Source organism: Vicugna pacos, chromosome 1 (assembly GCF_048564905.1).
Source record: "Vicugna pacos chromosome 1, VicPac4, whole genome shotgun sequence".
Classification (NCBI taxonomy): domain Eukaryota; kingdom Metazoa; phylum Chordata; class Mammalia; order Artiodactyla; family Camelidae; genus Vicugna; species Vicugna pacos.
The window spans coordinates 68,292,357-68,314,594 of record NC_132987.1 but is presented as its reverse complement, the minus strand read 5'-3'; the positions used below and the strand labels follow the sequence as shown (position 1 = coordinate 68,314,594).

At 37.8% G+C, this 22,238-nt stretch overlaps 1 protein-coding gene across 5 annotated transcripts; it reads left to right on the top strand.

The window, feature by feature from the left end:
- Positions 1-2,081: 2,081 nt before the first annotated feature.
- On the top strand, positions 2,082-21,635 carry TIMMDC1 (translocase of inner mitochondrial membrane domain containing 1). Of its 5 annotated transcripts, none has more exons than XM_072964559.1 (8): positions 2,082-2,950; positions 4,671-4,755; positions 5,324-5,489; positions 8,466-8,554; positions 8,983-9,050; positions 15,910-15,988; positions 18,897-19,007; positions 21,176-21,635. In XM_072964559.1, exons 1-8 carry the CDS (start codon positions 2,887-2,889, stop codon positions 21,324-21,326), a joined length of 813 nt encoding a protein of 270 aa, XP_072820660.1. In that variant the 5' UTR covers positions 2,082-2,886; the 3' UTR covers positions 21,327-21,635. The 5 variants fall into 5 exon arrangements, with proteins under 5 accessions (XP_072820660.1, XP_072820653.1, XP_072820674.1 ...); XM_072964552.1 differs by having other exon boundaries at positions 2,082-2,965; XM_072964573.1 differs by lacking the exon at positions 4,671-4,755 and having other exon boundaries at positions 2,082-3,032.
- The last annotated feature ends 603 nt before the right edge of the window (positions 21,636-22,238 follow it).

Here is a 22,238-nt window from a genome sequence, read left to right as displayed (position 1 = left end):
CTTCTTGACACCTGGGAGAAAATTCATGACGAAGGAAGAAGCTATTGGGTTCTATGAGCAGAACTCAGCAAAAGGTCTGAAGGTAGATTAATGGTGGTTCCAGGCACAGTGTGGTGACTGCACTGAAATTTTTCCCTGATGCCTTTACTTTGGTGGCAAATGTGCATCCTGAGGAGGAGTGAGCTGTATGTGAAACAGAGTGGTCCAAGTGAATCACACATCTTTTGGTTTAGTGTTTCTCTGAGCCCCTTCAAAGAAGCAGACCACAGAGGAGGGGAGAGTATTTCCATTGTGGGAAAAGAAGGTGGCAGGGAGGGTATAGCTCAAGTGGTAGAGGGTATGCTTAGTATGCACAAGGTCCCGGGTTCAGTCCCCCTACCTCCTCTGAAAATGAATAAAGTAATAAATAGCCTAATTACCTCCCTCCCCCTGCCAAAAAAAAAAATTAAAAGAAGGTAAGCCTCGGGGGGTTGGAGCAGCAGGAGAGTGGGAGAGTCACAAAGAAGTAGTCTGAGGAGCTGAGATGGAATAGCAGCAACAGTGTGGGCAAACACTTAGGGTCTGGGGACTTGCTGAGGTACCAGATGGCAAAGGGAAACTTACACATGAGGCTTCAGTTACCCAAATGAGAAGGCAGCTATGGAGTTAGTGAAATTTGCCTATTAGCATAACCTCATTTGTATCTATAAGGTAATGAATCCTGGGGTCATTTGAGTTTTGCATATAAATGATTTCGTTAATATGCACCCAACACTCCTGCTCTCCAATTCGAAGTCCTCTGCATCCCAGAATGATTCTGGGTCACCTTAAGTATTTAGATTTTCCACATGTAGACAAGACAGACTGCACAGCCATTTCCTTGGGCTTTCAGGCCTTGGGACTTTATCCTGGTGCCCACCTCTGCCTGCCTGGGATAAACAGCAACCTGGAGCTGGGGGAGTCAGAGGATCATTCAACAACCTATGTGCCAGCCACTGTAGGTAATGGAGATACAGAAATGAATAGACACAGTCTCTGACCTCAGAGTTAATCTACTGAGACACAAAGCAAATAGGAAATCGTGATGCAATGTAGTAACTGCTGTAATGGGAACTGCCATCTAATCTGTCTCCCAGACACCATCTTCCTGGCACCGTGACTTACTCAGCTAGTCACTCTATCAGTCACTCCTCTGGGCCTTATGTATAGAATTCCAGCTATCAAATTCCAGAACTCTATTTACTGTATCCTACTACTGTTGCAGAAAAAATGTGTTGCAGCTCAGTTGTGACAGCAACCTAGATCTGGGGGAGATACCAAGCAGCACTTGAAGAGTTGGAAAACTCAGGTTTACTACCCCAGTGGCCCCAGAAGAGTTAACACTCCAAGCTCTGAAACCCTGTCTGCAGGTTTACACAGGCTTTTATAGGCTGCCAGTTTACACTTTGCAACATCATATGCAAATAAGGTATAACAAAAGTTGACTAATTAGGAACAAGCCTAGAAATGGACCAATCAGGAGGGAAAGAAACAACCAATCAGGAGTGAGGGAAATGGACCAATCAGGAGTAAGAGAAATAACCAATCAAGAGTGAAGGAAATAACCAATCAGAAGTGAACTCAGGGAACCAATAGAATTTTAGGGGTAAGTAAGCCATTGCAGAGGCAAAAAGTGAGATAGAGCCTCTGGGCCAGGGAACTGGATGGTGCTGGCAGGAGAGTAGTGGCCCTGCCTGAGGATCCTGCTGGTCTTTTTATGGGGCTTCCCACCTCACTACAGAATGTAACAATTTTGAATTACACCTAGAAAGGAATAAAGGATGGGTAGGCATTGGCGAAGAGAATGTGACTATGGTTGCTAGCAAACATTAAACGAAATTACACCAACCAGTCTGAGAATATTTTAAATGCGTGTATTTTGATAAAAACTATCTTGAAGCATGTTAGTAGAGGCTGTTGTGACGGGAAATTATTGCTGGACTATCAAACAACTGGCAGAATTTCCAGAAGTCCTGCCTTTTGAGAAACTGTAGGCATATGGACTGAAGGAAGTAAAACTCTTATTGTGAGACGCAGAACTGATTTTTCAAAAGTGTTCTGGAAATCTCGGGATAACTGGCACCAAGATGCATCTGCAATGGCCTCGGTCCGTTCTAGACACGAGAATGGACTTCGCCCAGTCCGGGAGGCTTCGCGTGCTGTGACAGGGTGGGTTGGGCTTACATTTGCGCAAGTTGCCTTCTCCTTTCCGTTCTCCGCTTGTATTGAATACTACAGTTTCTAAATCTACAAGAGATTTCTGTTGTTTTAAACACGCTAAGCTACTTCAGCCTACGACCACCTCTGGCCTCTGGAAACTGCCTGACCCCAATCGGCCTGACGCAGGATGCCCAGGGAAACGGCGCCGGAGGCGGGGCCAGACGGCTCTGAGCTTAGCTGGTCGCCGCCAACTCACTTCCGGCGGTCGGGCACCGCTGAGGTTCCTCCCGTCCCCTACCGGAAGTGTTTTCGGCTCCGGCTCCGCCCTCGTTCAGCCCCTTGGCCTTTACCCTTGTTGGGGCGGGACTTCCTGTCTCGTGAGTCCAAGGGCTTCTACAGTGACGACCGGCACTGAGGGCAAGTGTGCCTAAGCGGTGTGGCCTCGAACACTACGGCCTAGTGTACGGGAAGCCGGCCACTCATTCTTGTAGTTATCCTCTCTCCTCCCACGGCGCCTCCAGGGGGCTTTGGGGCCCTGAGCGCCCGAGTGTGTGTCTGCCAGCAGGTTGGGAGAGGCCATGGAGGCGCGGCCGCCGGCGCCACAGACCTTCATCTACAGGGCGCTGGGTCCTTTCCCTCGGGTCTTTGCTGCTGAAGCTGTGGCTGCAGATTCCAAGGCTGTTGTGGAGGACCGGAAGCTGCCTTCCTATGTCCAAGAGCCCCATACCCCGGAATCTGGATGGGACCGCCTCCGGGAGCTGTTTGTCAAAGAGTAAAAGTGCCTACGGTCTGTGGGGAGGGATTACGAAGGAGGTGACCTGCAACCTGAGTCATCTAAGGCGAAGGACCCCCGGGTGGTGTGATTTGTTTTTAAATGGGATTTAGGGTTCTATTATTTGTACTCCAAGTTTGTATCCTAACATTGCCATTTGGTAGTTTTATGACAGGCCGGTATTTAGATAGTAAGGGTGAGACTCATTGAAAGTCAGTGCTTTTAGGGGTATTTAGAGAATATAGTCTTAGGGTAATTTCCTGATTTTACAGATTAGAAGAATTGGACCAAGGTACTTAGTGACCCAGGAACCCACGTCTGCTGGACTTCATTCCATTGTTCTTTTTCATATTTCATTTGATCCCAGATTTTGATGGTTCATGACCAGTAGCCCTCCTCCCCGCTGTTAAATGGAAGTTGGAGAGATAACAGAGAGTTGTAAAATTTTTATTCTGCCAATTTTTTAATATATAAAAAAAATAGTAGCAACTGTTGTCTCATCATTTTATGAAAGTAATTAGTTGGATTCACAGGTAAGAGTGTTACAGAATAAAGGGTAAATAGCCCTTTATATTGAATTAACTTTAATGGAAAACTCAGGATAATTTTATCATTTTTTCATTCATCACTTACTGGTGAAGAGGTGGCCCTTTTATTAAGTACTTTACCATATACACACTGTGTTATCAAGTGGTTAAATTAACATTGAAGCTTTATTATGTTGCTGAGATAGTTGGAGCAAGGTAGCTGGTGGAATTGTATTTAATTACTTTATTTAGGTTTCATCATCTTTATTTTAAAGATGAGGCTGCCTGTCTCATTGGACCTTCTAAAATTTACTTGAGATACTTGTGAACAATCCTATGTAGTATAAAACAGAAAAGGGTTATTTTGATCAGTTTTATAAATCACAGAATGTTGGAGCTGCAAGAAATTTGAAAGATAATTTAATGTAACTTTCATCCTTTCCATGTCATGGGTGAGGAAACCAAGGTTCAGAGCGATTTAATCTGGCTGCAGATCACTTAGCAGTGGATGACAGAACCACAACCCCATTGTTGTTACTTACAGTCTAGGTCCTTACCCCCACTGTGCCCTGTTTCTTCACCATTCGTTTGCTGTTAGGGCCAATCATGTAACTTCTTAGAGCCTCTTGATAAAATGGAGAAAAATGTCACCTATGTCATGGAATTTTTAGAGGATGAAAAAGAGGAAAGCATATGCATTTCCTTCCTGGCTTGTTAAATCTTAAGCCTTTACATTTTCTCTTTTCTGAGTTCTACCAGTTTTTATGTAAATGTTTTTGATTATTCATTATCAAAGATAAAATATAAAGTTCAAATTATAGCATTTTTTCCTATTGTTATAGAAATTAGCTTCCTAAGAGATTTTATTTAGGTTTCTCTCTTGTATATGCAAGAACTATAACAACTCAGTGATTTTGATTTCAGAAATGTCGTGGTTGTTACTGGTAATTAGAATCGGATAAACACTTGTACAATGTCTGAAGAAAGCAAATTGGTAATGTAAAAAGTTAACATTTAGTAGTTTACTTACACAGGAGGGCCATTGTTTATAATAACCTAACACTTAACAAACTTAGCTGTTTGTTAGAGCAATTTCCAGAGGATATCTTGAAAGCTCCAGTACAGAGTCTTGTTTCTTACGATTTTGAGAGTAATAGATTGAGTGAAATGGTACCTTTTCCCTATTTTTTTAGGTTGGTCTCTGCTTCTCATTCAGTGCTCTTTAATTGTATTGTGTAGGCCTAGCTGGGCTGACATAAAAATTAAGTATTCAGAAAGGTAACTTTTTGATTTTTTTTATATCTAGGAATTCATTCTTGCATACATTGTCCTAAAGTCTCATAAGTTTGTGTGATTTCCAAAAGTTATCTAAAAATTCAAAAAGGGAAATACTGATCTCTACATCCAATTCACAAATTATTTCTGTTTCCAGGTATATAGTAGAGCTGTAATAGTCATCAATTAGAATCACCTTTAAAAAAAAAACCTTTTTATTGGAGTATAGTATGCATCTAGAAAAATGTACATAAGTATACTGGTGGATGGCTTCTATGTATCCAGCCCCAAGAGACTGTTAACAGCATCCTAGCAGCTCCCCCTTGTGTCTCTTCCTTGTTACTACCTTCCCAAGAATAACCACTAGCCTAATATCTGAGAGCATAGATTAGGTTTGGCTGAGATTTGAGCTACTTGTAATGTAGTTATTTAATTCATCAGAGGATTTAACTGGTTCTGCCCATCATGAAAATTGTGATCCTGATAGCATTTGGGGTAATTTTGATCTACTGTCTTGGAAAGTGGTATCCATAAACTAATTGCAAACAACACTGTCTTTTTGATGTTTCAGTGAACAGCAGAGAACTTCAAAAGAACTTCAGGATATTTATAGGGCAGCAATTTCAGCAGGTGTCATTGGCTGGGCATATGGGGGGATACCAGCTTTTATTCATGCTAAACAGCGCTACGTTGAGCAGAGCCAAGCAGAAATTTACCACAACCAGCTTGATGCTGTGGTACGTACTGGTATTCTAACAGGACACACCTCTGTAGCAGTTCACTTTACACTTAATCATCCAGTTAGATGGTAGGGTTGGGAGGGTTTAGGAAACACTTTTCTTATCATCAGAATAGATCACCACTATGGCCTTACTGTCTGACACGTATTTCTTATCCCCTGCTAAATCATCAGGGTTCAGCTATAACTTATTTATCCTATTCACAGAGCCTCCATGTAGTACACTAGCTCAATAATTACCTAAAATAATAATTACCATTTAGAGCTTTACACTGTGTAGACTGCCAACCCATTTGTTATATCTTAGATCTGTACATCAGTTTTGTTGAATTAGTGAGGAACTTACAGCTCAGAATTCTTTGTTTTTTGAGGCTTTTTTTTTTTTTTGAAATTGTGTGAGGCTTAAAAGTTGCAGAAGTAGTACCAGTGTTCCTTAGTATCCAAGGGGGATTGGTTCCAGGACTCCTGAAAGATACCAAAATCTGCAAATGTTCAAGTTCGTTTTATAAAAAGGCACAGTACCATAGCCTTCCTCCCCCCCAACCCCACCCATATCCATGGTTCCACATCCTCAGATTCCAAATTGGAGTATACAAAGGGCCACTCGTACAGAGAATTACTGTATACCTTTCAATCAGATTTCCCAAATATTAACATTTTACCATATTTGCTTTCTCATTCTCTCTTTGTATACATCATACTATTTTTTGTGAACCTCCTTGGGAGTAAGTTATAGACCCGATAAGTCCTTCAGCATGTATTTCTTAAAAACAAGGACATTTTCATCTCTAACCACAATATAATTATGCAGAACAGGATATTAACACTGATGGAGGACTATTATCTATGGACTTTATGTAAATTTTGCTAGTTGTCCTACTAATATAATTTATTTTAAAAGTAAATAAATCTTAAAATTTTTTTTTTCTTGTCCCAGCACCTAATACTGGATCAGATGTTGAATTTGTCTCTTATGCCTCTCTAGACATTTTCCTTTAATCTAGAACAATTTTTCGGTTGTTCTTTGTTCTTTGTTTCATGACTTTGATTTTTTTTTCTTTTTTTTTTAAGAATATGGGCCATTTATTTTGTATAATGTCTCTCAATTTGGATGTTTGATGTTTTCCTGTGATTAGATTTTACTTATGTGTTTCCCAGGAATACCCTAGAATTGATGTTGTATTGTCAGTAAGTAAGGGTAAGAAGCACAAGATAGCTAATTGTTCTTGTACTGCTGATGCTTACTGTAGTCACTTAGTTAAGATGGTCCCTGCGAGATTTATCCTGTAAAATTGCTATTTTTTACCTTTGTAATTAGTAAGTATCTAATGGATACTTATTAGATACTTTGAGACTATGCAATATCCTATTTTTCATCAGATTTCTACCCTCTATTTTTAGCATTCAATGCTAATTCTTGCCTGGAACAGTTATTACTGTGGTGGTTGCCAGATGGCCATTTTCTCTCTTTTTATTTATTTATTTAAAAAATTTTTTTAAATTTATTTTTGGGAAGGTAATATTTATTCATTTTATTCATTTATTATCATCATATTGTACTCAACAGAGGTACTGGGAAATGAACCCATGACCCCGTACATGCTAAGCATGTGCTCTACCACTGAGCTGTACCCTCCCCCTTGATGGCCATTTTCTAATTCCATCATTCAGTCTACATTTATTGGTTAGTATTCTGCTATAAAGAAGAGCTTTACTTTCCCTCTGTTTATCCATTTATCTATTTATAATTTATTCAATGTGGTCTCATGGATTCTTACTTTATTCTGTAGTTTTATAATCCATTATTATCATCATTTATTTTGATACTCAAATTGGCCTGGAATTGTAGTGTTGGAGCCCCTTCAGGCTAGCTCCTATGTCCTTTCGATATGTCCCTATTATTCTTTGAGCACGCCTTTACTTTTTGGCACAGCAAGGCGTTCCTGGCTCATATCTTGCTTTTCAAGCACCAGCCTTGGAATAAGCCTATTTCACCAAGAAGTTATGGTTTCTTTTAACATGGTATTTAAAAACCAAGATGTGGTAGTGGGTATGTTCATTGCTACTAGGGTATCATTGCTTCTAGGCCCTAGGCAGGTAGAGTTAGAAAATGTGTATGTGTATGTGTCTGTGTGTGATTTATACACATTAATGCACATATATGTATCTTTTAATATTTACATACCTATTTGTTAAAAGCCATATGTTTGCACTGATACCTTTCAGAGAGGTTTTGACTTGCCCAATATCCAATACATGTAGTAGTTAAGACTGCACTTAGGGATTCTATCAGATTCTTTAAAAATCTAGGCTTTACCCTCATGACATTATGACTTGCTTTATGGTGGTCGTGTGAAAATGGGCTGTGGAAGCAGACAACCTAACTTCCAGTTCTGGCTTTATTCCTTATTACCTCAGTGATCTTGGTAAGAAACTTCCTCTCTTTGCTTTAGCTAAACTAAAACACTTGCTTGAAAAAAATGTTGTAACGATTAAATGAGGTAATATGTTAAAACTTTTACCTAGAAGGTGATCAGTAAGATCAGTAAAGATTTTTTTCTTCCTCTCTTCTTTTCCTGCACGTCTGTATGACTTAATCCTTACCCTTTACTGTTTACTCAGTTCTTCTTTATTTTGTATTTTTCTTTTCCCCACAATTACTTGAAAAAAAGCATATCTAATACTGATTTTATGTCTGTTGTGGTGTTTGTCAGAGTCTCAGTTGATACTTAATTGATGGATCACTTGGTTGACATAGGCATTTGATAGTTCCTTTTCCACCTCCTGATAGGATGCACATGGTACTTCTGCTTAAGTTTCAGTACTCAAAGAATGATATGTCTAGAGATTTTCTTTTGTTTCTGTCTGTTTAGGTGTCCCTCCCTAATCCATAGCTGCCGTTCCTCTGCCACAGTTTTAGAATAAGAAAATATCAAGGTGTCTCAGGACCTCATCACGTTTTTATTCACTTTAGCAATCTGCACATCGTGCTGCCACGCGAGGCTTCATCCGGTATGGCTGGCGCTGGAGTTGGAGGACTACCGTGTTTGTGACTATATTCAAGTAAGTTCTCTGAATTGTGACAAACGGTCTTGGATATTCTTTTAGAAGCACATCTTTTGAGCAAGTGAAATTATGAAAACCGAATGCCGATATGAAAGTGGTTCATAATACTTTTTTCTCAAGAACTGTTATCTATTTGTGTAAAAGATTGGTCCAGTTGTAGTTTTGCATCCATGGATGGAGGTTTACCAACTAGTATTAAAATAGATACAGGGTTGCTAAGTAAGGGGAATTCTGCTGAACTCTTCTTTACATTCTGTTGCTAATTGGCATATTACAGTAACATGAATCACACCAAAGGAGCCTAGACCAGCACCAGGGATTGACATAATAGGCTCTTCTAAACTAATAATAAGTAGCACTTTAGTGAAAGAGTCAAGAAGGTAAATGAGATATGCTTTAAATTTTATGTTTTCCTCCTCTTTTAGCACAGTGAACACGGGTCTAAATGTGTACCGAAATAAAAATGCTCTAAGCCATTATGTTATTGCAGGAGGTAAGACATTTTTGCCCTTATTTACATTTTTCAATCTCAAATGTGGTTTCAGTAATACATAAAGACTTAGAAGTCATGGCTACTGAATTCTTTAGTTGGCTTCTCCTCACATCTCATTCAACATTCATGCAAAATTTAACATTCATGCAAAATGTGTGGAGAGTATCGTGCTTGGTCCTGGGTATATTTGGTGGACAAAACAGAAAAGCTATCCAAACCAAACTCTTGTCTTTGTACCCTAACTTGCACATTTGCTCCTGCTGTATGTTCTCTGTAATCTGCCCTGTTAAATTCCAAAACTGGAAATCAAGTAGTTATGTGATTCAGCCCTTTATTTCCCCTTTCCAAACTTCTGCTTCTGTTAATTTTATTCCTTAAATATATATGGACTGTCTCACCTCCTCTTTGTTCCCACTGCTGCTGTCAGGTCTTCCCTGTTCCTAATCTTGGTTTGCTTCATCTCTACTGTTACCTTACTTTTTTCAAATACTAACAAGATTATAACATTTTTCTGCTTCAGATTCCTCCACAGTTTCCCATTACTATAATGTCAGTTTTTGGCCTGACCTCATGCACCATTCTTGCCCGAGCCTTATGAATCTACTTGTGTTTCTCAAACCCAGCATATTCTTGCTTTACACGTGTTGGGCTCTTTTTGAACCCACCTTCCTGCTCCCACAACTAATTTTGTTCAGATCCTTATTTAACCTGTCTTTCAAGGTTCACTTCAATCTGTCAGGCTCAGCTTCCCTAAAGAGTTCTCCTAGCCCCTATTTTCCTATCTTAGGTCCCTTTCCCCTGTGTTCTCATTATTTACTATAAATAGTATTATCAGTGCACTTATCACACTATATTGTAGTTGTTTACTTGTTTTGCTTCCCTGCTGGACAACTAACTTGAATTCAGAAAAAGTGTTTGCCTTTATTTCACAATTGTTAGACTCATAGCAGGATAGAATAAAGGTTTCTTGATTGAATATAAATAATAGTAAAATAAGAATAGAAAAATATATCTGATAGAATATGTATTTTATCTCAAACCAGCAACGAACATTAAAATTAATGGTATAATATTAAAGTAATTTATCCTGAAGTCAGAATCAGGTAAGGATGTCTCCCCTCACCATTATTATTTGACACTGGTCTGGACCAATGTATTTTTTGACATCTAGAAATATTTTTGACATCTAGAATGCCTTTGTAAGTACCTTGGCAAATCCTCTCCCCCCAAAATAACAATAAAACTGGACAAAATTATCAAAACAACCATTTAAAAATTCTGGAAATTGACCAAGGACACACAACAAATTAAGAAGCATTTATTTTAAGAATTTCTACTGCATCTCAGTAAGAACAATGGGAGTCTGTAGTGTTTCAGCCTGAGACTGCTCACCACTCCTAGCCCCCAGCTCCATGATGTAGAAGTTCCGCAGGGGCAGGGCAGGTTGAGAGGATCAACAGTTCTGCTGTTTGAGGTGGCTGATTTGATTTGGAGCGGAGCACATAAAATTCTATACCTAGGGTCAACAGTTAGGGAAGGACAGTATCACACAGCTAACCTGAGGTTTTGATATTGTCTGGGGAAGCAATAGACTTGCAGATGAGGCAAAGTGTTAATAGAGATTCCAGGGAATAAGAAAGCCAAAGAAGGCTTTAGTAAGATCCTGCTAATCCCCCTGGAAAGTTACCCATATGTGTAAGCACACTCAGGAGAGACTGGTGAGGGCCCTAGCAAGCTACTTATCTTTGGTTAATTGTGAGGCTTCATGAACACAGAAAGTAAAAGCTGGAAAGGATTTATAAACTGCTTAAAGCTTGAGTGCATTCTTCAAGCCACAGACAGATCCACTAACAGAGGGTAGCAGCCTTCTGGCTTAATATAACCTTTGACAAATCATTAGCTGACTACTAAGCGGTGTGACTCCTAGGATGCCAAACATAAAAATAAAAACTGAGCAGAAGTAATAGTGGCTGCACTCTGGCAAATCATTACATAAACGGAACCACAGCCATGCCCCTGGATAGGGCGATGTTCCAACTTGGGTTTATAATTTAATACCTAAAAGTCCCAGTTTTCAAAAACAACAAAAATATCACATGACATGCAAAAACAGGGAATTTTTTTAAAAGCAGTTATTGGGTATGTCTGCGTCAGGGGCTATCTATTGGATATAACAGAAGACTTCAAGCTATTTTAAAAAAATAAAATCAAAGTGTGATGACTATTATATAGAAAATATCAGTGAAGACAGAAATTATTTTTAAAAGAATCAAATGAAAATTATGGAGTTAAATACAATAATGGAAATTTAAAATTCACTAGAGAAGAGGCACTCAACAGCTGATTTGAGATAGCATAAGAGAATTGGTGAACTTGAAGATAGATCAATGTAGATTATCTTTTACAAAGGGCGGAATTTTTAAAAATGAAGACAAGTGAACAGAGCCTCAGAGATCTGTGGGACAACAGTCAAGAATATTAATACGTGTGATGAAGAGGGAAGAAAAACTATTTTAAGAAATTATGGCCACAAACTTCCCAAATTTGATGAAAAACATTAATCTACATATCCAAGAATCTCAACAAACTCCAAGAAGAATAAACATGAAGAGATTCACACCTAGACATATAATAGTTACACTGTTGAAAGGTAGAGAAGAATCATGAAAGCAGAAAGACAAAAACATCTTACACAGAAATGCCCAGTAAGATTCATAGCTGACTTCTTAACAGAATGGTAGAAGACAGAGGGCGGTATAATGACAAAGCGCTGAAAAGAATAAGCTATCAACCAGTAATTCTGTATCTAGCAAACCATCCTACAAAATTGAAGGCAAAAATAAAGACATTGGCAGATGATGAAAGAGGCTTTGTTGCCAACAGACTTGCTTTCCAAAAACACTGAAGTTCTTCAGGCTGAAAAGTTATATCAGATAGTAACTTGAGTCTACGTGAAGAGTTTTGATGAAGATGATTATATAATTATTGAAGGCAGTATAAATACATATTTTCTTAACTGATCTGAAAGATATTTACATAAAATAATAATGCAATTGAAGTGTTGGCCGTGTAGTATTTAAAGCTATATATTACATTAATAGTACAAAAGAGAGGGAAGGAATGGACTTCTGTTGGAGCAATGAAGTGACATCAAATAGTAACTTGGCTCCACAGGAAGACATGAAAAGTACTAGAAATAGTACATACATAGGTTAATATAGAAGACTTTGTAAATCTGTTGTTTCCCTTTTTCTTAGTTTTTTTCCTCTTAACATCTTTAAAATTTATATGGTTGTGTAAAATAATAATATTCTATTGTTGTTTTTAACTGTATATGCATAACAAATGGCAATAATAGCACAAAAATGGGAGAGGAGTTGAGCTGTATTAGAACCATGTTTCTACATTTAACTGGAATTAAATTAGTACTGATCTGAAGTAGACTGTTGTAAGGTATATAGTATAATCCCTAAAGCACATAATAAGAAAGTAACTTTTGAAAGTAGTAACAAGGTCAAAAGGGAATTGGAGAAGATGTAGAAAACAAATAGCAAAATGGCAGATCTAAATCTAACTATATCAGTAATAGCATTAAAATATGAATGGATTAAGCATTCCAATCAATAGAGATTGTCCAACTGAATTTTAAAAAGGATCCAACTATGCTGTCTGCAAGAGACATATTTTAGGTTTGAAGAACCAAATAAGTTGACAGTAAAAATATAAAAAAAGATATACTATGCAAACGGTAAGAAAGAGCTTGAGTGACTATACTAATATCAGACAAAATAGACTTTAAGACAAAAGTGCTAGAGATGAAGGACATTTTGTAATGTTAAGAGGGAAAATCCACCAAGAAGATATAACATATGTGAACGTATTTATCTGACAGCTCCAAAATACAGGAAGCACACACTTTGAAGAGAGGAGAAACAGACAACTCAATCACAGTGGTTTAATATTACACTTTTAATAATGGGTAAAACAACTAGAGGGAGAATCAACAAGCATATAGAAGATGTGAACAACACTATCACCCTATGTGTTGTAATAGCATCTCTAGAACACTCCACCTAGCAACAGCAGAATTCTCATTCTTTTCAAGGGCACGGGGGACACTTTCTAAGCTAGAGCATATGCAAGGCTATAAAACAAGTTTCAGTACACTTAAAAGGATTGAAATCACACGAAGTATGACCTCTGACATCAATGGAATTTTTTTTAATTGGGAAATCCACAAGTATTTGAAAATTAAACAATGCATTCATAAATAACCCATAAACCAAAGAGGAAATCACAAGGTAAATTTGAAGTATTTGAACTGAATAAAAATGAAAGCACATTATATTAAAATCTATGAGATGCAGTCAAATTAAAAGAAAGGCCTCAAATGAATAAGCTCTCACTTTAAAAACTGGAAAATGAAGAGCAAAAAATAAACCTAAAATAAGCAGACAGAAGGAAGTAATAGAATTAGAATGACAGTCAATGAAATCAAAAGAAAAACGGGAGTATCAATGAAACCAAAAGTTCTTTGAAAAGAGCAACAAAACAGACAATCCTTTAGCAATACTGAACAAGGAAGAAAAAAAAGACGCAAATCACCAAAGTTTACAAAAGAAAAAGTAGAAAATCTGGATAGCCCTGTAACAAATTAATAAACTCAATACTTAGTTTAAAATCTTTTCACAAAGAAAAGCCCAGGACCAGATGTCTTCCCTGGCTATTTAGGAAGTCTTTCACAAACTCTTCCAGAAAATAGAGGAAGAGGGAACACTTCCCAGCTCATTCTATTAGACTAGTATTATCCTGGTACCAAAGCCAGATAAAGATAGCAAAGAAAACTACAGATCACTGCCCCTCAAAAGCGTATACACAAAAAGCCTTAACAAAATGTTAATAAAACAAAATCCAGCAACAAATAAGGATTATACACCATGACCAAGTGGAACTTCTTAAAAGAATTCAAAGTGCATTTGACAAGATGCGTTTGACAAGAAATCCGAAGTTCATGATAAAAACTCTCCACAAACTAGGATTAAAAGAGATTTTTAACCTGATAAAAATCATCTGCGAAGAACAGCTAACACCATATTTGATGGTGGAAGACTGATTTTTCCTTAAGATTGAGAACAAGACACATAGGTGAATACACTTGTATCCATTATACTGGAGACTTTAGGCAGTGCATTCAGGCAAGAAAAATAAAAAAATAATCCAGATTAAAAAAGAAGTAAACTGTCTTTGTTCACAGATAGTATGATCCTGTGTAATAATCTGACTCCATTTTTGATGTGTGGCCTCTGACAGCTTCTAAACCCCACTACTCACCCTCCTCCCCCTTTTTAATTGACTGTTTTTTAAAGCAGTTTTAGATTCACAGCAAAATTGAGCAAGATACAAAGAATTGACGTATACTTCCTCCCCTCTACATACATAGTCTCTCTCACTGTTAATATGCCGCACCAGAGTGGTATGTGTATTACAATTGAAGAACCTGTATTGATACATCATCACCCAAAGTCCATAGTTTACTTTAGGGTTCGTACGTTGTTTTACATTCTATGAGTTTGGGCAAGTGCATGATGACATGTATCCACCATTATGGTATCACAAAAAGTGTTTTCCCTGCCCTAAAAAATCTGCTCTGCCCACTGATCTCCGTCTCCCACCCTCAACCCCTGCAACCGTTGATCTTTTTATTATCTCCATAGTTTTGTTTTTTCCAGAATGTTATATAGTTGGAATCATACAGTATGTAGCTTTTTCAGATTGGCTTCTTTTACTTAATAATATGCATGTAAGTTTCCTCCATATCTTTTCATGATTTGATAGCTCATTTCTGTTTAGCACTGAATAATCTATTGCCTGGATGTACAACAATTTATTTACCCATCACCTATTGAAGGACATTTTGGTTGCTTCCAAGTTTTGACAGTTATGAACACAACTGCTATAAACATCTGTGTTCAGGTTTTTGTGTGTACGTAAGTTTTCAACTCTTTTGTGTCATTGCTGGATGGTGCAGTAAGACTATGTTTAGTTTTATAAGAAACCACCAGTCTTCTAAAATAGAGCTGCCATTTTGCATTCTCACCCGGAAGGAATGCAAGTTTTTGTTGCTCTATATCCTCACCAGCATTTGGTGGGGTTGTCAGTGTTCCAGATTTTGGCTAATAGGTTTTTTAAAATATTTGGTTTGGAAGAGAAGACTGAGATGAATCTGTAGTACTTAAATAAGGAATAAAACTCAAATGTTAATTTTTAAAAATATTACCACCTGGAATGGCATTAGTTGTGTTGTACATGTTGAAAGAGGAAAATGAATGGACATCTTGAGTGTTCAATCTTAGTGAGAGGGAAAGTCGGCCTGTGCCCTGGCCACAAGATGGCGTTGTAGGCCAACTGCCCACTCACAGGCCTGCTCCAGAGGTGTAGGGTAGCTGTACAGACAGGGGAAGGCATAAACTGCAGGTGCTGGTGAAGGTGTTATTTATTTGGGGAACGCTTTCCTTAGAGAAGGAAGAAATGAAAGAGGTGAAAGTGAAGAAATAATAGACTTTTAAGGTGAGGTTGGCAAAAATGAAGCAGAATAACAAGAGGTTAGGTCCATGGAACAGATTGAGCAATTCAGTTTGTAAAAGGACCATTTCTTCCTTTGAACCTGCAGAGTGGATAAGAAGCTGGCTGTAACTGTACTTTAGATTCAGGAAATCTAGGTTGTGGTGGTATATTCACGTTGGATTCAGAAAGCTTATTTAGAGGTTTATGCCCTTTTTATAGAAGGGATATTTTTAAATGAAACTCTAGTGTTAAAAGATGATTTAATATTGTGTTTTGTTTGCTTCTTTTGAAATAGCTGTCACAGGAAGTCTTTTTAGAATAAACTTAGGCCTGCATGGCCTGGTAGCTGGTGGTGTAATTGGAGCCTTGTTAGGGTAAGTGTTAACGTGGTTTGATTCTAAATTAACATAACTTTTATTCATGCCTTGCCTGTTAAAAATCTCATCATTTCTAAAGAACAAATTTAATCCTTAGGGCCTATGAAAGGTCTCTAGTCTTGTATTGGCAGTAGCTTTGACTATATAATTCTGATTCTACCCTAATTGTTGACTTGGAGTTTTCGCCAGGTAAAAACTGTTTAAATATCACTAACACCTGAAACTGTTTGAGGTTTGAACAAAGATATTATAAGGAGCAGAAAAAAAGAATAAGAAACAGTTAAAGAGCACATTCTGTAGAATTTTCTTCTCCAATTTTTACTTTGAAAAATTTCAAACCTGTAGAAAAGTTGAATTAGTACCCTTCACTTAGATTCACCAATTGTTAACATTTTTCCATATTTGTTTTCTCTCTCTGTATATGTGTGGGATGTGTGTAGATTTCTTTTTCTTTTTTTTTTTTTCAAACCATTTGAGACCTCATAGTTCTTCAGCTCTAAATACATCAGCATATATCTCCCAGGATGAAGAACATTCTCCAATGATATCACAGAACAGTTATCATAATAAATAATTTGGCATTGATTCAGTACTATCTAAGATAGGGTCCAAATTCAAAATTCCTCAGTTATAATAATACATATATAATTTTTAAAAATCCAAGATCTAATTGTTTCTTGCATCATGTCTCTTTAGATTCCCTTAAGTTAGAATGGTTCCACTGCCTTTATTCCCCCAAGAATATTTCTCAATTTTATTTGATTATCCCCTCATGATTAGATTTAGGTCGAATATTTTCATGAGGAATACAACATAGGTGAAGTTGTATCCTTCTCATTGTATCACATCAAGAAACATGTCACCCATTGTAAGTGATGCTAACCTGGTGTGTCAGTTTTCTGTTGCTGTATAACCACAAATTCAGCAGCTCGAAACACCACCCACTTATTATATCACTTTTCTGTAGGTCAGAAGTCTGGGTAGGCTCAGATGTGTTCTCTGCTCAGGATTTCACATGACCAAAATCAAAGTGTTGGCCATGCAGGCTCTTAACCTGGTGGCTCTGCAGGAAGAATTTGTTTTTATAAAGTTCAAGTTGTTGACAGAAACCTTGTGGCTGTAGGTCTGAAGTCCTCATTTCCTGGCTTGCTGTCAGCCAGACACCACCTTGTTCCTAGACGTATCCACATTCCTTCCCACAGTGCCCGCTTCGTGTTCAAACCAGCAACCAGCATGTTGAATCCCTCTCATACTTTTAATCTCTCTGACTTCTATTCTGCCACCAACTGGAGAAAACTGCTTTTAAAGGGTTCACCCAGATAATCTCCTTTTTGATTGGCTCAGATTCAACTGATCAGTAACCTTAATTCCATCTGTAAAATTTGTTCTGCTGTGTAACATAATATAATTGCAGGCATAATACTGTATTCATAGTTGAGAGATTAGGACAGGAAATTTCAGGGGGCCATTTTAGAATTCTGCCTACCACGTTTGGTATCTACTAAATTTCTCCACTGCAATATCTTTTTACCATTGTGGTTAATAAGCAATCTGTGGGGTAAGACTGTGTGAATAGCCCACCGTCTGGCTATCTTTCTTCTAGTGGTTTTAATGACCCATTGATGATCCCTGTTGGAATCAGTTATTATAAAGGTGGTTGTAAACATCCCTTTTTATATCCCCTTTTGGGGAGGAAACAGTAAAGCTTTATGGATTTTTTTTAACTAAAAATTGTTTTGAAATTCCGCATGTTATAACCTATTGCTGACCTTATTTTTGTTGTGTTGTTAATATACTAGCTTGGTTTGAAGGGAAAAATTATTGAATTAGCCACAAAATAATTTTTTTATTGTGGTTAAAAAAAAGCATAACATAAAAATTACTATCTTAACCACTTTTAAGTGTACAGTTCAGTAGTGTTAACTATATTCACGTTGTGCAACAGATCTCTAGAACTTTTTCATCTTGCAAAACTGAAACTGTCCCCATTAAACACTAATTCTCCCTTCCCCCACCACACACCCTTTGGCAGCCACCTTTCTACTTTCTGTTTCTGTGATTTTGACTACTATGTACTTCATATGAATGGACTCATACAGTATTTATCCCTTTATAACTGGCCTTTTTCCTTAGCATACTGCCCTTGAGGTTCATCCACATTGTAGCATGTGACAGGGTGTCCCTTTTTAGGGCTGCATAATAGTCCGCTGTATATACCACATTTCCTTTATGCATTCATCATTGATGAATATTTCCACCTAGCAAAAACAGTTTTAAAAATGTGGTTACAACTTAATTTATATCAGAGTCAAAAACTCCTTCTCTTTGAAAACACGAACCAAACCCTCTTTATTACTGTCCTGATTGTTATCTAAATCAGTTTTCGGTGAGCATTCGGGGTTGAGGTTAGTTGTGCCAGACTCTTGAATTTTAGGATGTTTTGGCAGCTCCACCCCTAAAAGCCAGTACCATCCTTCCCACAACCAAAAATGCCTTCCACATTTCTTGCCCCTTAAGGGGATCTGATACCATTCCTGATATTAATTTCACTTCTAAGAAACCTTCAGTATAAAGCTGCTTATTGGAACTTGTCATAAATATATTTTTCCCACTTTATTTATCATTTGTGATGAAAAACAGCCAGTTTATAGACCTTTTGTTTTTATACCAGTTAATTTTAGGAAGTTGCGATGATTGTTTTTTCTTTTATTCAGACCAGGAAGGAAATTACCTTAATATTTTTTTTATTTGACCAGGACACTTTAATTGTCAGATGTTCCTGTACATGTCAGTGAGCAAGTGGCTCAGTTGGTGTTGCTTATGCCTTAGCAGAGACACTCAACGTGTTGCATGGTCTAATGGCTCTTTCTCCTAAGCATTCCCTCCCCCTCCCCCTCCCCCTCAGCACTCCTATAGGAAGCCTGTTGATGGCACTTCAGAAGTACTGTGGTGAGACAGTTCAGGAGAGAAGACAGAAGGATCGAAAAGCACTCCAGGAGCTGAAACTGGAAGAGCGGTAAGGAGCGCACATTAGGATCAGGGTTTCTGACTTCCCTGTCTGCAGGCTATGGTGCTCTCTGAAACTAAGGACTGTAAATTGCCACTCAATTCAAAGAAGAGTTTCTTTTTACCTTCACTTTGTACCCACCCTGGTCTTTTAATCTTTTTAATTAAGGAGAATGGAACAATGAAAGACACTGAGAATCTTTCCTTAGATACATTTCTTTTAAAAGTTAAAATGTTGTAAATCTCATTTAGTTGCCTATTTTTTCTTTTCCTATGTTCTCGGTTGCATAGGAAATAAGTTTCCTTTACTTGGCTTTATTTAAAGATGATCTCCTTGTTTACACACACATCTATGAACACTACAGAGCATGTTAGGCCTCCACATTCAAAGATTCTACTTCTTGATGTGGATGCATAGGAATTCAGCAGATACAGTGGCTGTTCATGGACTGGATGCCACTGAGAAGGATGTAAACTGTCACCTGTTCATCTAGTCACTCCCTGAGGTCCAGTGATAGCGGACTTTGTGCTACTTCTTTGTAAGAGCATCATAATAGGCTGTCATCTAGTGCTTTGGTACAAATGATTCTCATAGTTCTGCTTTCTGGCCGCTAAGATGACATCTGCTGCTACTGCTGCTTTGATAGTTGAATAGGTAAGTGGTCTTTTTCCCATATTTTTACTTGAAACTTCCATTTGTGCTAAACACATACATACACACATACACGAAAATTCTTAATATCTGAATATCTCTTGTCCAAGGACTTAGGTGCTATAGGAGAAAGAGCATTGATTTTGGAGCCAATGAAACCTTGAAAACAAAGCTTACATCCCAGCTAGACTATTAATTAATTTTATAACCTTAGATGTTTTCCTTAACTTTAAGCCCTCAGCTGTTCAAAAGGCAGAATCACACCACAATATTCAACATATGTTTGTTTCACACCTTCCTCTTCTCCATAGTAAGAGAGTGAGTGAGAGATGCAGCTGTCTAGGTTCTAGGATAAAGCACTTGAAATTCTGAATGCCAGCATAAAATTTGATATTATGGAGAATTAAAAGCCTGAAAGCGTTAGCTTATTTCTAATTCGTTAGGTGTCATAAGACTTCTTTTTTAAAAAGGAAGCTTTGAGAAAGGAATTGGAAAGGTGTAAGGAAAGTATATTGGTTATTTGAATCTGATATAGGAAGTTATAGAAAATTGACATTTGGAAAAATATGAACAAATAATAATTGTATTCCAATCAGGAAAAAGAAAACAAACAAACAAACAAAAAAAACAAAACAAAACTAGAGAAGTCAGTTATCTAGCAATGGAAAGCCTCAAGAAAGTGTAAAAACAATAACTTGAACTATAGAAATGGAAGAATATTTTGGCAGAAGAAAATAGTGTCAAAAGTATATAGGTTATTTAAATTTATGTGGAATTCTGAGGAGAGTTAATAAATAAAGAACTTTTTATATGTCTGCTTCTTTGCGTGAAAATAACTACAGTATAGAGAAATCAAAATGAGAATCTAAAAAGTTGCCATAGTGAGGAGAAAATATAGAACACTGACTGTAGAGATATGGAAAAAGAAATGGTCAAATCTGGCTCTGAAGAGTTGAGAAGAAAGTCACAGGTGACCCTGATAACCACTTAAAGAAAGGAAGACAATAATACTTGACTTGGAAAAAGAACTGATTTGGAAATTGATTTTAACTCCTAGTAAACATACATCTGTAGTGTTGTCTTATCTGACTTCTGTACCGAGATTTTCAATGTTACAACCTTTGTGCATGTCCTACAAAGTCTGTCAACAGAGTTTTAACAGAGTGGTGGGGGATTTCCCTGGGCCCTGGGGCCTGAGGACAAAAGGACAGTCTTGTTTCAAGGCTCACACCTTAGTTCAGGGTGTTTTAGTAACTGCATGTCACCTCAGAGAGCTCTGGAATATCTTCAGGATCAGGGCTGCTGCCCCAGCAATGTCCATTTTGGTAATGTAAGAATCTTAGTTGGCTTGCGAGTGGAATAGATTGGGAGAGAGAAGAAAGTCATTGTATTTAAAGTGTAAGGAGCAGTGTTTGCTAATAAGTTGTAGGAGAGAATGAGATAAATACTATCTTAAAAAATAAACTCTCTAAGAACTAAAGAAATGGAGCAGTACTTGATACATACTTTTCATTCTTTGATTACAGGAAAGCCAGAATACAATTTACTGAGCTCCTCCCTGAAGAAATTGAAAGTAGTTTACAGAAAAATCAACCCAAGGATGATGCTAAGAAAATTGAAGCACTGCTAAATCTTCCTCGAAACCCTTCTTCGACAAATAAGCAAGACAAGGACTAAAAATGCTCTGGAGTTAAAACTCATTGGAGAGTTGAAGGGAGCTATGTTGCCATGTCCTTTGAATGCCAGCTGGTCGGGCTGCTGACAGATGTAAGCACTGGCATCTGGAGTGGCAATGCCGTGCTTTTACCTTTTTCTTTTTAACCAAGAGTTGGACTATTGTACTCTAACTTTACTCTTCCTTAAATTTAAATACATATTTATATCTGTATATTTGACATTGTATTGATTGATCAGTATAGATCTCTTTTCCCTGAGTGTTTCAACAGTAAATTTAAAATCTCCCAGAAGATCACAGTTGAATTCTACGGTTGTAAATTTATTCCTGTAGTCCTCCAAAAGGGTACTGTAGGGATGACTAGGAGGAGGAAAGGAAAGAACCAGGTGAGGCAAATGGCAAGTGAAACTCTTGTGCCCTTGGTCCTAGAAACAGTAAGGGCCTAATTGTATAGTAGTGTTTTTTTTTAATAAAAATCAAAGATGGTTTCTATGCCATTTGAAAGAAAATAAAACTTAACAAAAAGGAAGTAGGTAAACATTATTAAAGAAACACTCAGACCTTGTTTCCTCTCTCAGTATTGCAGACCAAGTATCTCTGCTGTAGCATGCAAGAGTGACTCAGAATAGATACCCAGTCTCTGCACTCCGGGAGCTTGCTGCCCAGAGGAGGCTGCCCTGCAGATGGTAACATTGGAATGACTGAAAAAGGTGTCCTGAGGGAAAAACTGCTCGTGCTTTGTTTGGGATTAGTCTCTTAGTTCCTACTCTGAAAATACTGTTGTTCACATGAGCAGTGTTTGGGAAGCAGCCTGGAGTAGTGGCTAAAACTGTGGGCTCTGGAGGCAGAACCACTGGCCTGGAATGTCAGCCCTGTGGCTTCACAGCCAGGTGACCTACAGCAGAGCCATTTGA